This window comes from Papio anubis, chromosome 18, assembly GCF_008728515.1.
Source record: "Papio anubis isolate 15944 chromosome 18, Panubis1.0, whole genome shotgun sequence".
Lineage (NCBI taxonomy): Eukaryota > Metazoa > Chordata > Mammalia > Primates > Cercopithecidae > Papio > Papio anubis.
The window spans coordinates 53184628-53199476 of NC_044993.1; the positions used below are offsets into that span (position 1 = coordinate 53184628).

The 14849-nt window shown below is 45.5% G+C and overlaps 1 protein-coding gene and 1 long non-coding RNA gene across 7 annotated transcripts in view; one reads left to right on the plus strand and one right to left on the minus strand.

The window, feature by feature from the left end:
* Positions 1 to 4167, minus strand: part of METTL9 (methyltransferase like 9) — a 50960-nt gene extending 46793 nt beyond the window's left edge. For all 6 annotated transcript variants that reach the window (XM_003916661.3, XM_009196142.2, XM_009196144.2 and 3 more), the window contains exon 1: positions 3750 to 4167. In XM_003916661.3, coding sequence (XP_003916710.1) covers positions 3750 to 4106 — 357 coding nt within the window. In that variant the 5' untranslated portion in view covers positions 4107 to 4167. The remainder of the gene's footprint in view (positions 1 to 3749) is intronic.
* Positions 4168 to 5460: 1293 nt separating this feature from the next.
* LOC110742010 lies at positions 5461 to 13880 on the plus strand. The gene is made up of 2 exons (XR_002519171.2): positions 5461 to 5985; positions 13406 to 13880. It is a non-coding gene; the product is annotated as an uncharacterized LOC110742010 (long non-coding RNA).
* The last annotated feature ends 969 nt before the right edge of the window (positions 13881 to 14849 follow it).

A 14849-nucleotide genomic window follows, 5' to 3' on the forward strand; every position in this document is an offset into this window, starting at 1 on the left:
CATAGTTTCAGTAGCTCCGTAATAGATGCATTAACTTTAAGCACTAGGTGCAATGCAACAAAAAGAATAGATCCTAAGTTTTTTGTTGTTGTCTTTTTAAATTCTGAGTCTGCCAACATTGAAAAGTGACAATATCTACTAGTTTCTCACTGCCTGCCTCTATTTCTTCCCAGAGAGTCAATCTACCCACCCTGCAACCTGTGATTAAGAATATGCTGTTGGAGGCTGGGTACAGTGGCTCACTCCTGTAATCCCAGCATTGTGGGAAGCCGATGTGGGTGGATCACTGAGGCCAGGAGTTCAAGATAAGCCTGGCCAACATGGTGAAACCCTGTCTCTACTAAAACTACAAAAAAATTAGCTGGCGCACGCCTATAATCCCAGCTACTGGGAGGCTGAGGCATGAGAATCGCTTGAACCCAGGAGGTCAAGGCTGCAGTGAGCCGAGATTGTGCCACTATACTACAGCCTGGGTGACAGAGTGAGACCCTGTCTCAAAAAAAAAAAAAAAAAGCTGTTAAGAAAGCTGGGAATTTCTCTTGCAAAAATTCTTTATTCTGTAAGAAGCCACATAGTAAATGTTTTAGGCTTGCAGGCCATACAGTAGCAAATATGCTGCTGTTGTAGCCTGGGAGCTTGCAGACCACAGGTAAATGAATGTGGTAGTTCTCTTTCAATAAAACTTTATTTGTGGGCTGGGCATGGTACCTTACACCTGTAATCCCAGCACTTTGGGAGGCCCAGGCAGAAGGATCACTTGAGGGCAGGAGTTCAAGATCAGCCTAACCAACACAGTGAAACCCCATCTCTACTGAAAAATACAAAAATTAGCTGGGTGTGGTGGCATACACCTGTAATCCCAGCTACTCAGGAGGCTGAGACATGAGAATTACTTGAACCTGGGAGGCAGAGGTTGCAGTGAAGCAAAATTGGGCCACTGCATTCCAGCCTGGGTGACAGAGCGAGACTCCATCTCAAAAAAAAAACTTTATTTGTGGACACAAATAAATTTGAATTTCATAAATGAAACTTCATGTATTACAAAATGTTATTTTGATATTTTCTTGGTAACCATTTAAAAAATATAAAACCATTCTTATTTCATAGGCTGTAAAAATATGTCTGTGAGACCAGTCTGGCCTCTGGGCCACTTCCCTGATCTAAGTGAAACCCTGCTTCTTGCTTGCCTAAAGTGAAACATAATCCCAGTTTTGAAGCTAGCACACCAAACCAAGTTACTAAAATGGCACTGCTACTACAGTTTTAGAGCAGCTTTGGCCCAAAGGAGCCTTGCCTCTCCAAACTACACTAACAAAATAGCAATTTTTAATGAATAAACATTGCCCAAGATCTCTCTTTTAACCACAGAATCCTCCATCATAATTCCTTAATAAAATAACCAGAAGGAAAACTTGCACTAAGTATGGTTCAATCAAATCCACAACCCTGCTTTTATGCAACTCCAAAAGAACCAGATGTGGCTGGCTATGGAACTCACACACCCAACTGAACACTTAGAAGACCTTGTATAAAACTATTAATCTGAAGGAGGAAAAACAGTTACAGTTATTTCACAAGCAACGAAGTTATAAGGCAAACACAGGATCCCGGAATATTAAGTGGAAAACAAATTATCAACTCAGCCACAGTGCAGAAAGGACAGTTTCCTACTTTATCTCATGGTGGTTTCTACACAGCTTTCTTCTGTTCATTTTAATCTTTATTCATGGACTATTATCTTCATAATATGAATGTATTCATGTCAAAATAATGTCTGGATTCATTATTCTAAGGAAAAGAGTTGACCCCTCCCCCAAATATTCAGAAAATACCAGATTAAGTCTTCACCCTAAAGAAATTATCTGCCCAGTTGTTAGTGAAGGGGTACACACACGCATGCACACACACACAATATAAATATAGTATCTGAAATAAATGTATCTGAAACCAGTATTAGTCTTCATTAGAACCTAACAGATTCAGCTTTAAAAAGGTACACAATTAGAAAAGTATCCTCTGCTGGGAGATATTCTGAGGCTATGTCTACAGCTGTAATTCCACCTCCATACAAATCAGTGTTGAAATAGTGTTTCAATTTTTAAGATAAGTGCAATTCTTTTATGAGCAATGAAAACATATCAAGTGGCTGCAGGAGGGGTAATCATGATAAGTGTTATCATAAATACCAATAGCTAAGAGACTCAATCATAATCCCACATCAATGGAGATAAACCGCTTTTTCTCCTATCCAGCACCTTATTTCTATCAACTGCTTAAAAATGTTAAAAATGACATTTCTAATTCATTGTCTACACCACTGTTCCATATGTGACATTCTGATAACTGTACAATTAACGGTACAGTACTTTGAGTTGTCTCTATATGAACTAAGTAAATAATCCATAGGAATAAATGTGGCTTTGTAATTTAAGTTCACGTACATTCCTAACCATATCATACAAGTGATCAATGATACTGATATTGCATCTAACAAACTGCAATGGCTGGAGGCTTTCAAAAAAATTTACAGAAATTTAGCATTCCTTTACAAATAGAAAAAAGTCCAATATAAATATTACTAAAAACGAAATGCTACTTTTCTAAATTGCTCTATCTCCTTCTTAGACAATTCTCTACCCTCATTAAAACACATGAAATCAACCTGGGTGTAAATTCTCTGAACACCTGGCATAATAAAAAAGTAACGTAGGAAAATGAGAAATATATGAAAATGATGAGACACAAGATGATATAGGGAATAATTAGTGATCCATGGAAAAGCAAAATGTACTATAAATGCTAGCTATGACAAGACAACACTCTGGCAGAGTTCAAAAGCCTCTTTTCAATGAATTTAACATTAACTGCAAACTGTGTTAAGGTCAAATACGAAATATCTCACCTAATTCTACAGTTAACCTGTACACGTTTAAGTGGCACAAGACCGAGCTAATGAAAAGCCTACCTACCAGGTCACAGCGCAACGCTCACGATGCATAACTACAACTCCCTCCCGTCCCGTTCGGTTTTAAAAATGCTTCCTGTAAAACTTGCATAATCTTCCTCCTCATCACACACAATCTTTCCAGCAGGCTGACTAAATCCAAGTTTAAAGGAGATCTCTGCTAGGTAGGAGGGGAAGGTTCCGTAGGATGGGAGCGACAACCTGTCAAATCCATTTTTTAAGCGCTTAGGGGGAAATGTCACCCGAATCAGCCCGGAGAGTTCAATGGCTTGCGATGTACAGTTACATTTCTTTTACGACCCTTTGTACGTTCTGGGATTCAACGAGACAAAAAGAGGTGCTGGCTTTTCGTTTTGTTTCTCGGGGGTAATGGATCTGGCCGGGTCTCTTCAGTCTCAGGCCTCGGTGCCAAGCGGGCGCCCCCGGTCACGCTCTGGCCCCAAAGTTCCCCAGTCCCGCCGCCGGGTGTCCGCAGTCACAGCCCGGGACCCAGGAACAATGCGGGGCTCCGGGGCGCTCGCGATCGGGCCCGGGAGGGGGAAGGGGAGGCCATGCCCCGCCTGCGCCGCGGAACAAAAGGCGCTCGCGGGGCCGGGCCCGGGTCCCCGGGGCTCGCGGAGCCGACGCCCGGCGGGGAAGGCGCGGGGAAAACTTTCCGAGAGGCCGAGGCGGAGGGGCAAGGGCCGGGCCGCCCCCTCGCGGAACCGCCCCGCACAATAGCCGGGCCCAGCGCGGGAAGGCCGGGCCGCCACGCCCCCGCCCCGGCCCCAGCCCCGACCCGTACCTGGTCGTTCTCCTTCCTGCCGCCCGCGGCCGTCGCCGGCCCGCCCGGGCCGCTTGTCATGTTCACGTACAGGGAGCGGGTGAGCGGGCTCCGCAGCGTCCACATCCTCTGCGCCAGCCACACGGACGCCAGGCTCAGGCACAGCCAGCCCACCAGCAGTCTCATCGGGGGCCGCGGCAGCTCGCTCCGATCACCGCCGGCGCCGGGGCGAGGAGGAGGAGGCACCGCCGCCTCCGGCCACAGCCGCCACCGCCCGAGCTCGAGCCATCGCGTCCGACTTGCCCATCCAGCCCCCTTCAGGGCAGAGGCTGGGGGTGGGGAGGAGCAGCCGGCGCGCAGCCTCGGCTCCTCCCCCATCCCTTCCGACCGCGGAACGCCACTGCCCCCTGCACCAGTTTCTACCCGGAGCACTTACGAGCGGCCGCGGCGTTTTCTCTCCCGGCGTCCTCCCTCGGTCCAGTGAGCGGGCCGCTGGGAGGCGGGACAAAGGGAGCGCGCATCCGCCCGGAGCGCGTTCTCGTGTCCTGGCCCTGCCTCGGCCTCTGGTAATGGCGGAGGTGCTTTTAATTTTTTTGAGGGGTGAGGCAATCGCTTCCGAAAGCGGTAACTGCAGCCCTCCTGCCCCTCTAAGGTGGTGCCGGAAGGACCTCTAGGGTTTCCTGGCCTTAGTCGTTACCTCTGGACCGTCATCCCACTCCACGGCTGGACTTTGACCGGGTCGTGCAGTTAACTCCGGGGGCGCAAAGAGGGGAGTCATTCCTTTTGTGCATCCTGACACACTCACAGGTTCTTCCCGGAGACGAATGCTGCCAGTGCTGGTTACCCGCTCGGATGCGTAGTTTCCAATTTGCATTTAGAACCGACCTGCTAGACTCCCTCCTCTCCTCTCCCCTTCCCACCACCACGACCCGCCTGCCCCGTTCCCCAAGCCTGAGAAGTTGCTGGCTACGTGTTTCTATAAGGAATGAGTGAAAATTCTGCCTTTTAGGGAAGCTACCGCAGCTTGGGTACCCACAAGTAATGTTTTAGATGTATTGATGGCCCTGCCCAAGAATGAAGACCTCAAGTTAGACTCCTTGGCTGACTTGTTTCCTTGAATTAACAAGGAAAGTTGGACCCAACACTCAGAGCGAACTCAGCTCTGGGAGCAGTGTTTAACCCGGATATTTATTTGATCAGTTATAGCACGAGAAGACCTAGCAACATTTCAGAACTGAAGGGTTAAGTACACTGTGTTCCTGTGACTGCAGTTCTTCCTGCTGATACCCACGCCACAATTAAGGAGTAACGTATTTCGTGGGGGTCCCTAACTTTAATACTTTCCTAGGTTTGTTTGGAAAGTGCTTTTAACTGCACCAGAAATAATGTAAATGTGTCTAAGTTCAAAACAAAAGAAGTAAACCTTTTGGTTAATTCGATGTTGCGCATCAGAGATTTTCATTTATGAAACAGTGGGGTGGTGAGCCACAGATGTGGAACAAAATCATTCTTTACCCAACAGCTTTTTTTTTTTTTTTTCCTTGGGACTGAGTCTCGCTCTGTCTCCAGGCTGGAGTGCAGTGTGGGACGATCTCGGCTCACTGCAACCTCCGCCTACCGGGTTCAAGCAATTCTTCTGCCTTAGCCTCCCAAGTAGCTGGGACTACAGGTGCGCACCACCATGCCCAGCTAATTGTTGTGTTTTTAGTAGAGACGGGATTTCACCATGTTGGCCAGGATGGTCTCCATCTCTTGACTTCGTGAGCCGCCTGCCTCAGCCTCCCAAAGTGCTGGGATTACAGGCGTGAGCCACCGTACCCAGCCCAACAGCTCTTTTTATTAGCTTCTAAGAATCTCAGCTGGCCACCTTTGGCTAACAAGGATATCTTGTTGCCTAATGTAACAGGCTGTAACAACAAACAAAAAGGCAGAGGGTGGGTGGGGGGCGGTATTTTGTGTTCTCCCCAATATACTCCCTGACTGCTTGCTGCCAAAACCCCAAAGAGCCCAAGCCTTACTAAATCTAGTTCAAACCTCTAGTGGTCCTGGCCCAAATCATCAAAAAGGAACTACGGTAGCAAGTCCAATAACTGTTTATTTACTATGTCACCTCTCCTTCCTGTCTCTTAGGATCAGTGTTAACAGACAAAGCAACTCTGTCACAAAAGGAAGCCTTCATCTTTTTAAAGTGGGGGTGAAAGCAGCAGGAGTGCATAAAATGGCATATTTCCTTTCTGAAGACAAAGGAGACAAAAAGGTATGCCCCAGCTATAGAGTCAGACCACATAGCTGTAGCTCAGAGACTGCAAAATGTTTTCAGATGAACAAGCAAGTAGATGGCTGCTGTAGTCAGAAGGATTTTGGGGTCAGTTGACTACCACGAAGCCTAACAGCTCAAAGGAGCAGATTTTGTTTTATATCTGAGCAGCTGGCCTGGAAAAAAATAAATCACTCATACATTTAAAATACTCTGTAATAACCACAAAACACTCAAACCCATGCTCTTTACATTTAGCAGGCACAGGAAGAAACCAGAGCATCCGATGATCAAATGATTTGCCTGAAGGTAGCAGAGCAAATTCAATAGCTGACCTTTCCGTAGAACTTGGTATCCCAGCTCGTGGTCTTTCGATCCATCTAAGAAGCTTTGCTGTCTCTTCTCAGAGAGCCTCCTGAATTACAAATGAGGAGGAAGGAAAACAGCAAGAGTAAATATACGAAGCAGAAGTTCAGATTGCCCATTGGGGACTGCCCCCTTCCTTCATCTGCTAGAATGTCACTACCATATATTCAAACCTCAATTATCCATAACGGAGACGGGAAGAGGCAAGATAACACAAAAAACCAAATAGGAGCCAATACTTGTTCTAACATGATCTTGAGATGCAGTCAGTGATATTCAAAAGACACACAAATGACCCTCTGCACCAAACTCTGCTGATTGACTCTAGGTGTCTAGCTTGGGTCACAGCCCTGCACACAGGCCCAAAATTTTGGCGGGATCACTTTCCTATCTAGATCTCTAGGCAAAGGCTTTTTGTTATTGTTGTTCTTTGAAGCTACAAAGTTTGGCATTTTCATATTCTCTTTTCAATTACAAAGTATCATGTTAAGAGAATCCATAAGCAGAGGGTTTGGATCTATACAAAACCTATTGATGATTGTTATCTCCTTGAAGAGATAATGATTTAAAAAGAAATCATATAGACCAGGTGGGGTGGCTCATGCCTGTAATCCCAGCACTTTGGGAAGCCAAGGCAGGTGGATGGCTTGAGCCCAGGAGTTCAAGGCCAACCTGGGCAACATAGAGAAACCCCATGTCTACAAAAAATACAAAAATTAGACAGGCATGGGGACATGCACCTATAGACCCATCTACTCAGGAGGCTGAGGTGGGAGGATCACCTGAGCCTGGGAGCCTGAGGTTGCAGTGAACTGAGATTGTGCCACTGCACGCCAGCTTGGGTGACCCTGTATAAAAATAAAAATAAAAATAACTCATATAATCACTCTTTTTTTTCCCGGAGATGGAGTCTTGCTGTGTTGCCCAGGCTGGAGCGCAGTGCCATGATCTCGGCTCACTACAACCTCTGCCTCCCAGGTTCAAGCAATTCTCATGCCTCAGCCTCCCGAGTAGCTGGAATTACAGGTGCCTGCCACCATGCTCGGCTATTTTTTGTATTTTTAGTAGAGACAGGGTTTCACCATGTTGGCCAGGCTGGTCTCGAACTCCTGACCTCGTGATCCGCCTGCTGTGGCCTCCCAAAATGCTAGGATTACATGCGTGAGCCACTGCATCTGGCCATAATCATGTTTTTATGGACAGATATTTTTTATGCTTCTTAATATTCTTTTGTATATCTTCAGAGAAAGATACAAGTTTTTCCCAGTATATTCAATAGAATGTGTCCTGTAGTTATTAAGCAATGAGCACCTCTAACAAAATTAGCAAATGTACTCAACAATTTGTTTAATTAATTAATGTAGGAGATTTTTATCTGAATTTAGTTGATATAACTTCAGTCCTATGCAATGATATCACTGTGGGCCCCAGCTGATGAATTCTAAGTCAAGGCAAAACTGCAGACAGGTTAAACCAAAAAAAAAAAAAATTAGCAGCCTAGGGCGGGCACCATGGCTCATGCCTGTAATCCCAGCTACTCAGGAGACTGATGCAGGAGAATCACTTGAACCCAGGAGGTGGAGGCCACAGTGAGCCGAGGTCATGCCACTATACTCCAGCCTGGGCAACACAGTGAGACTCCATCTCAAAAAAAAAAAAAAAAAAAAGGAGCCTCAAGTAGCAGAATTGAACCAGGATGTTAGTAGTTGGCCAGGCGCAGTGGTTCACGCCTGTAATCCCAGCACTTTGAGAGGTTGAGGTGGGTGGATCACGAGGTCAGGAGTTTGAGACCAGCCTGGTCAACATGGTGAAACCCCGTCTCTACTAAAAATACAAAAAAATTAGCCAGGGGTGATGGCGTGCACCTGCAATCCCAGCTACTCATGAGGCTGAGTCAGAAGAATTGCTTGAACCCGGGAGGCGGAGGTTGCAGTGAGCCGAGATCGCGCCACTGCACTCCAGCCTGGGTGACAGAGTGAGACTCCATCTCAAAAAAAAAAAAAAGAAGACATTAGTAGCAAATACAAGTAACACCGTGTGCTTCATTGGAGAACTCCCAATGCTACTCATTAGCATAGTAGTTTATCATCTGCACTTTGAGCCAGACTATCTGGGTTTTAAGCTGGGCTCTATGCTTCTTGATTATGCAATTTGAGGCAAATTACTTGACCTTTACATATCTGTTTCCTCATCTGTAAAATGGAAATAATAATAATGGTTACCTATTTCATAAGGATGCAGTGAATATCATGTTATATACTCTAAATATAAAGGGCTTATCAAGTGCCTCAACATTTAGTGAACACTCAAAAAATGTTAATTTGTTTTCACTTTAACTTGGGTAAATCAGCCTCATCTGAGCCTCTCTTTCTTCATCTGTAAACTAAGAGCCATGGTTCTGAGCTGTCTGCTTCACAAGACATTTGTGAGAATTAGATGATCTGAGAGTTTTTTTAACTGTAAAACATCAACCAAAGTTATCATAATAAAGATGCTCAGTGCTAATGTAAAATGCCCATGTGAGGGATCTAGGTTTCCAACCTATGAGAATCTAATGCCTGATGATCTGTCAGAGACTTTAGTCTTTGCAAAGTTACTCTCCATAAAACATTCTCTTAGAACCCATGATGATAACATCTCTTAATAATGTGTCTATCTTCACACATGTGTCTATCCTCATGACATTTCAAACTAACTGAGTGGGGTAAAGAATATAAAACACAAAACTAGGCTGAGGTGGGAGGATCATTTGAGGCCAGGAATCCAAGACCAGCCTGGACAACATGTTGAAACCCTGTCTCTACTAAAAATACAAAAATTAGCTGGGTGAGGTTGTGCAGGTACTTGGGAGGCTGAAGCATGAGAATCACTTGCACCCAGGAGGCAGAGGTTGCAATGAGCTGAGATCGCACCACTGCACTCCAGCTTGGGTGACAGAGCAAAAGTCTGGCTCCAAAATCAAAGTAAAACAAATAAACACAGAACTATAAAAAAAAAAAAAAAAATTCGGCCGGGCGCGGTGGCTCAAGCCTGTAATCCCAGCACTTTGGGAGGCCGAGACGGGCGGATCACAGGGTCAGGAGATCGAGACCATCCTGGCTAACACGGCGAAACCCCGTCTCTACTAAAAAAAAAAAACAAAAAATTAGCCGGGCGAGGTGGCGGCGCCTGTGGTCCCAGCTACTCGGGAGGCTGAGGCAGGAGAATAGCGTGAACCCGGGAGGCGGAGCTTGCAGTGAGCTGAGATCTGGCCACTGCACTCCAGCCTGGGCGACAGAGCGAGACTCCGTCTCAAAAAAAAAAAAAAAAAAAAAAATTCAAACCTAAAAACAAAATCGGCTGGGCACAGTGGCTCACGTGTATAATCCCAGCACTCTGGGAGGCCGAGCCAGACAGATGGCTTGAGCCACCAGCCTGGGCAACATGACAAAACTGTGTGTCTACCCAAAAAAGAAAAAAAAAACCTACAAAAATTAGTCAGGTGAGGTGGTATGTGCCTGTACACCCAGCTACTCAGGAGGCTAAGGCAGGAGCATCAACTGAGCCTGGGAGGTTGAGGCTGCAGTGAGCCATGACCACAGCGCTGCACTCCAGCCTGGGTGACAGTACAAGACCATGTCTCAAAAAATAAAATAAAAATCAAACAGTAAACTCAGATTACCTACTTGTCAAAGATGCCTGTCTTTTTAGTAGGAAAGTCTTTTCCCCTCTGATATATAAAATTCTTTGCAGCTGGCTCACCTATTTACCCAGTCTATACCGGCCAGGGCATTTCACCTGCTCACAGAACCTTGTGAACTCCCATGATTTCCTCCCTCATCAGTCTCACATCTGTTTGAGTTTATGTCAGGAGTATCAACAGAAAGACAAAGAAATCCCACTTTCACATATGCAATAAATATTTATTGTGTATACGGAATATACCAGGCCCTGGATTTACTGGAATATAAAGCAAAATAAACACAATGTCTCACCTTCATAGAGCTTACTGTCTAGTAAGGAGGCAGACCCGAATACATAATTATGAACTGCTGAGAGCAGAGAAAGGATTTGTATACTATTACGAGAACTCAGAGAGATCTGACTTAATTGGGGGTGGAGGGCATGAGGGAAGGAGAGTGTGTAGGGAAAGCTGCCCTGAGGAAATGTGCTTTGTGTTCATTTTGATATCCCATTGCTAAACTTGAAAGCTTCCAGATTTCCCAAGTTGCTCCTGGACTACAGGTATCCCCAATAATTGTGACAACAGAAATAGAGATAATGCCAGACAGGCAAGCCCCCAAGTGGCGCTTAGCCCTCTGGGTTCTTGGCTTTGTCAGGAAGGAATTCAAAGGCAAGCCAGAAGTAGAAGAAAACAGTTATACTGAATAGGCTGTGTTACAGCTCCATGACTGCTCCTGTAGAGCAGGCTGCTACCCCATAGGGAGAGAGTAGCAGCTCAGGGTAGTTTTGCAGCCATATTCATATCCCGCACCCCCCCCCCCCCACTTTTTTTTTTTTGAGACGGGATCTCGCTCTGTTGCCAGGCTGGAGTGCAGTGGCGCAATCTCGGCTCACTGCAACCTTTGCCTCCCGGGTTCAAGCAACTCTCGTGCTTCAACCTCCCCAGTAGCTGGGACTACAGGCATGCGCCACTATGCCCAACTAATTTTTCTATTTTGAGTAGAGACGGGGTTTCACCATGTTGGCCAGGCTGGTCTCAAATTCGTGACCTCATGATCTGCTCGCCAGGCGTGGTGGCTGGCACCTGTAATCCCAGCTACTTGGGAGGCTGAGGCAGGAGAATTGCTTGAACCCAAGAGGCAGAGGTTGCAGTGAGGTGAGATCGCGTGTCACTGCACTCCAGCCTGGGCAATAGAGCAAGACTCTGTCTCAAAAAATAAATAAATAAATAAATAAATAAATGCATGTAGATTAAGGAGCTGTTGATGCAGAAATTTCTAGGGAAGGGGCAGTAACTCTTGGGTCATTGGATCACTGCCATGGAAAGGGACAGTAACTGTCGAGTGTTGCCATGGCAGTGGTAAATCGACATGGCACACTGTTGAGCATGTCTGATTAAAGCTACTTTTGCCCAGGCCCTGTTTTGGCTAGTTCTTAATCTGGTCCAGTGTCCACTCCAGTGTCCGAGCTCCACATCTGGAGTAGAGTCCTACCTCCTACCTCAGACTGCTCATCAGAGCCTTCTAGAATGTGAGGAATCCCAGTGTCCCTCACATACACTCACGGAGTTCTAGAGAAAATGAAATGAGTTGTCTGGACCGCTGTCAGCACAATCCCCTATACACATAGTCAGCTCTCAAATAGTAGCTATGGTGGTTATTATGGAATCATAAGGCAGATGTGAACCTAGCTCTCCTTGCACACGTTACTTAAGCAGTCCAAGAGATGAACAACCATCTACTTCAAACTTAATCTACTATGAGACACATTCATTAGAGAGAGTCCTTCAACCTAAATCCTGGGCTCCACCAAACAAATCAGTTTCTCAAAAGAATTGTGTGAATTAGGCATTTTATTTTATTTTATTTTTATTTTTTGAGACATGGTCTCTGTTGCCCAGGCTGGAGTGCAGTTGTGCAATCTCAGCTCACTGCAACCTCCACCTCCTAGTTCAAGCGATCCTCCCACCTCAGCCTCCCAAGTAGCTGGGGCTACAGGCACACACCACCATGCCCAGCAAGTTTTTTGTGTTATCTTATAGAGACATGGTTCGACATGTTGCCCGGGCTGGTCTTAAACTCCTGAACTCAAGTGATCTGCCTGCCTCGACCTCCCAAAGTGCCAGGAATACAGGCATGAGCCTCCATGCCTGGCCTCTAAATTAGGCATTTTAATACACATGTTTTGTACCACCTACGTTGTGCTTTTTTTTTTCCAAGATGGACTTTCACTCTTGTCACCCAGGCTGGAGTGCAATGGTGCAATCTTGGCTCACTGCGACCTCCACTTCCTGGGTCCAAGCAATTCTCCTGCCTCAGCCTCCTGAGTAGCTGGGATTATAGGCATGCGTCACCACGCCTGGCTAATTTTTTTTTTTTTTTTTTTTTTGTATTTTTAGTAGAGACGAGGTTTCTCCATGTAGGTCAGGCTGGTCTCAAACTCCCGACCTCAGGTGATCCGCCCCCTCGGCCTCCCACAGTGCTGGGATTACAGGCGTGAGCCACTGTGCCCAGCCCACTTCTGTATTTATACAGATCCTTCTGCCTGTGCTTCTGAATCCTTAAAAGACATCTTCACATACAGTATAAGCTACTTAAAGGAATGTAAGTATTTTTAAATATATATTTCAACTAAATAATATCCTTCCGATAACAGGTCTATGAGTCAGTGCTCTGATAAGAGACAGAAGGCTGTTGCTTTCATTCAGTTTCTAGGGCATTTTTGAAGGTCCAAATATCTTTCATCTAGTTTTAAATACCCTTTCAAAACAACCCTGTCCTTGGCCTCTTAATTGCTGTCTTTTGTATGTATGTGGACTTGGTCTTCTGAATGACTGCTTCCTCTCTACCAAATTCACCATGGGTATTTATTTTGAAACTAAGTGATCTTAGAGTTTGTAAAACATACCACAAAATAACCACATCTCTCCTGGCATGAAATAAAACCACTGTTTTCTTTTTGCACAACCAAAACTGATCAGAAAATGAGGAAGAATACATTTATGAAAGAGGATACTTGAGCAATCAACCAATCTGAAAATCAGACAGAACTATCTCCCTTCTCTGGTGAAAACTATGATTGATTTTTTAATAGCCACAGCTAATCTGAGCTTGTTTTACAAGTTAGCCCAGGATCTTCCTCATATTTATTGTGTGCACAACTCATTCAATCAGAGGAAAGGCATTTGGCTATCAGATCACCAAAACTGTGGCATTGTAAGACTCCCACTACAGTTTTCATCTCCCTTTATGGTCTCCTCTTACCAAGAATTCTTTGTGCTATAGTTTCCTGAAATTGACAGTCATTACTGATCACAGCTATTAAGTTTTTCTACAATAGAAACTTTATTTCTAAGTTCATTAGCTTTTCTTTTCTTTTCTTTTCTTTTTAGACCAGCGTAATGTTCTGCCTCCAAGGCTGGAGTGCAGTGGCAGGATCACAGCTCACTGCAGCCCCTGGGCTGAACCTATCCTCCTGCTTCAGCCTCCTGAGTAGCTGGGACTACAGGTACACGCCACCACACTCAGCTAATTTTTGTATTTCTTTGAGAGAGAGGGTATCGTCATGTTGCCCAGGCTGGTCTCAAACTCCTGAGCTCAAGTGATCTGCCCGCCTCAGCCTCCCAAAGTGCTGGGATTATAGGTATGAGCCACCATGCCCAGCCTAAGTTCATTAGCTTTCTATGCTTAAGTCTTCTGGAGAAGTTTGAGATGTGACAGCAGCAGGCATCGGAGGCTAGCAGCTCTCCCCTACCATGAAGAATTTTTCCCATTCAGATTCCACCTTCCCCCTCTCACACCACCCCAGAGGGCATGGAGAAGCTGACTTTGCTCAGGAACCACAATAAAGTGTAGTTTGTTACATGTGAATATAGAACATGCTGTTCTCCCTCCAACATAAATCCATTTTTATAACCAAAACTATAAATGACAGTGGAGCCAAATTGGCTACTTTTTGGACAGGCATCTTACAAGTTGCTTTAGGTTCATTATATCCAGTTTTTGCTTTTATAAGAAGACATATTTACAGATAATTTTTACCACATCTACAATGCTCACTATAATTATTCAATGAAAGAAGCCTTCAGGAAAAAAAATCTAAGTTATCCTTGTACAGTTTTGACAGTACATTGGATTCATGTTTAGAATCTGCAACATCCTGTTTGATTCATGTGCTGGAATTTCTCCATTATTATACTTTTCTTTTTTTTTTTTTTTTCTCACAGAGATGGGATCTTGCTGTGCGGACTAGTGCTCCTCTTCAACTTCCTCTCCTTCAATTCCCTCCCAAGCCTACCTTTTCAGGACAGCGTTAACTCCTGTGATACTGCTACCATAGCCTCCCAAAGTGCTGGGATTACAGGCGTGAGCCACCATTCCCAGCCCATTATGATACTTTATTTATTTTTCCTTTTTGAGATGGAGTCTTGCTCTGTCACCCAGACTGGAGTGCAGTGCACAATCTTGGCTCACTACAACCTCCACCTCCTGGTTCAAGCAATTCTCCTGCCTCAGCCTCCCGAGTAGCTGGGATTACAGGCACCCACCACCACATCAGGCTAATTTTTGTATTTTTAGTAGAGACGGGGTTTCACCATGTTGGCCGGGCTGGTCTCCAACTCCTGACCTCAAGTGATCCACCCACCTCGGCCTCCCAAAGTGCTGGGAGGCACTCCCCCCTCCCCTCCCCTTTCCCCCTCCCTTCTCCTCCCCTCCCTTCCCCTCCCCTTCCCTTCCTTTCTTGCTCTGTCTCCCAGGCCAGATTGCAGTGGTGCAATCTCAGCTCACTGCAACCTCTGCCTCCTGGGTTAAAGCAATTATCCTGCCTCAGCCTCC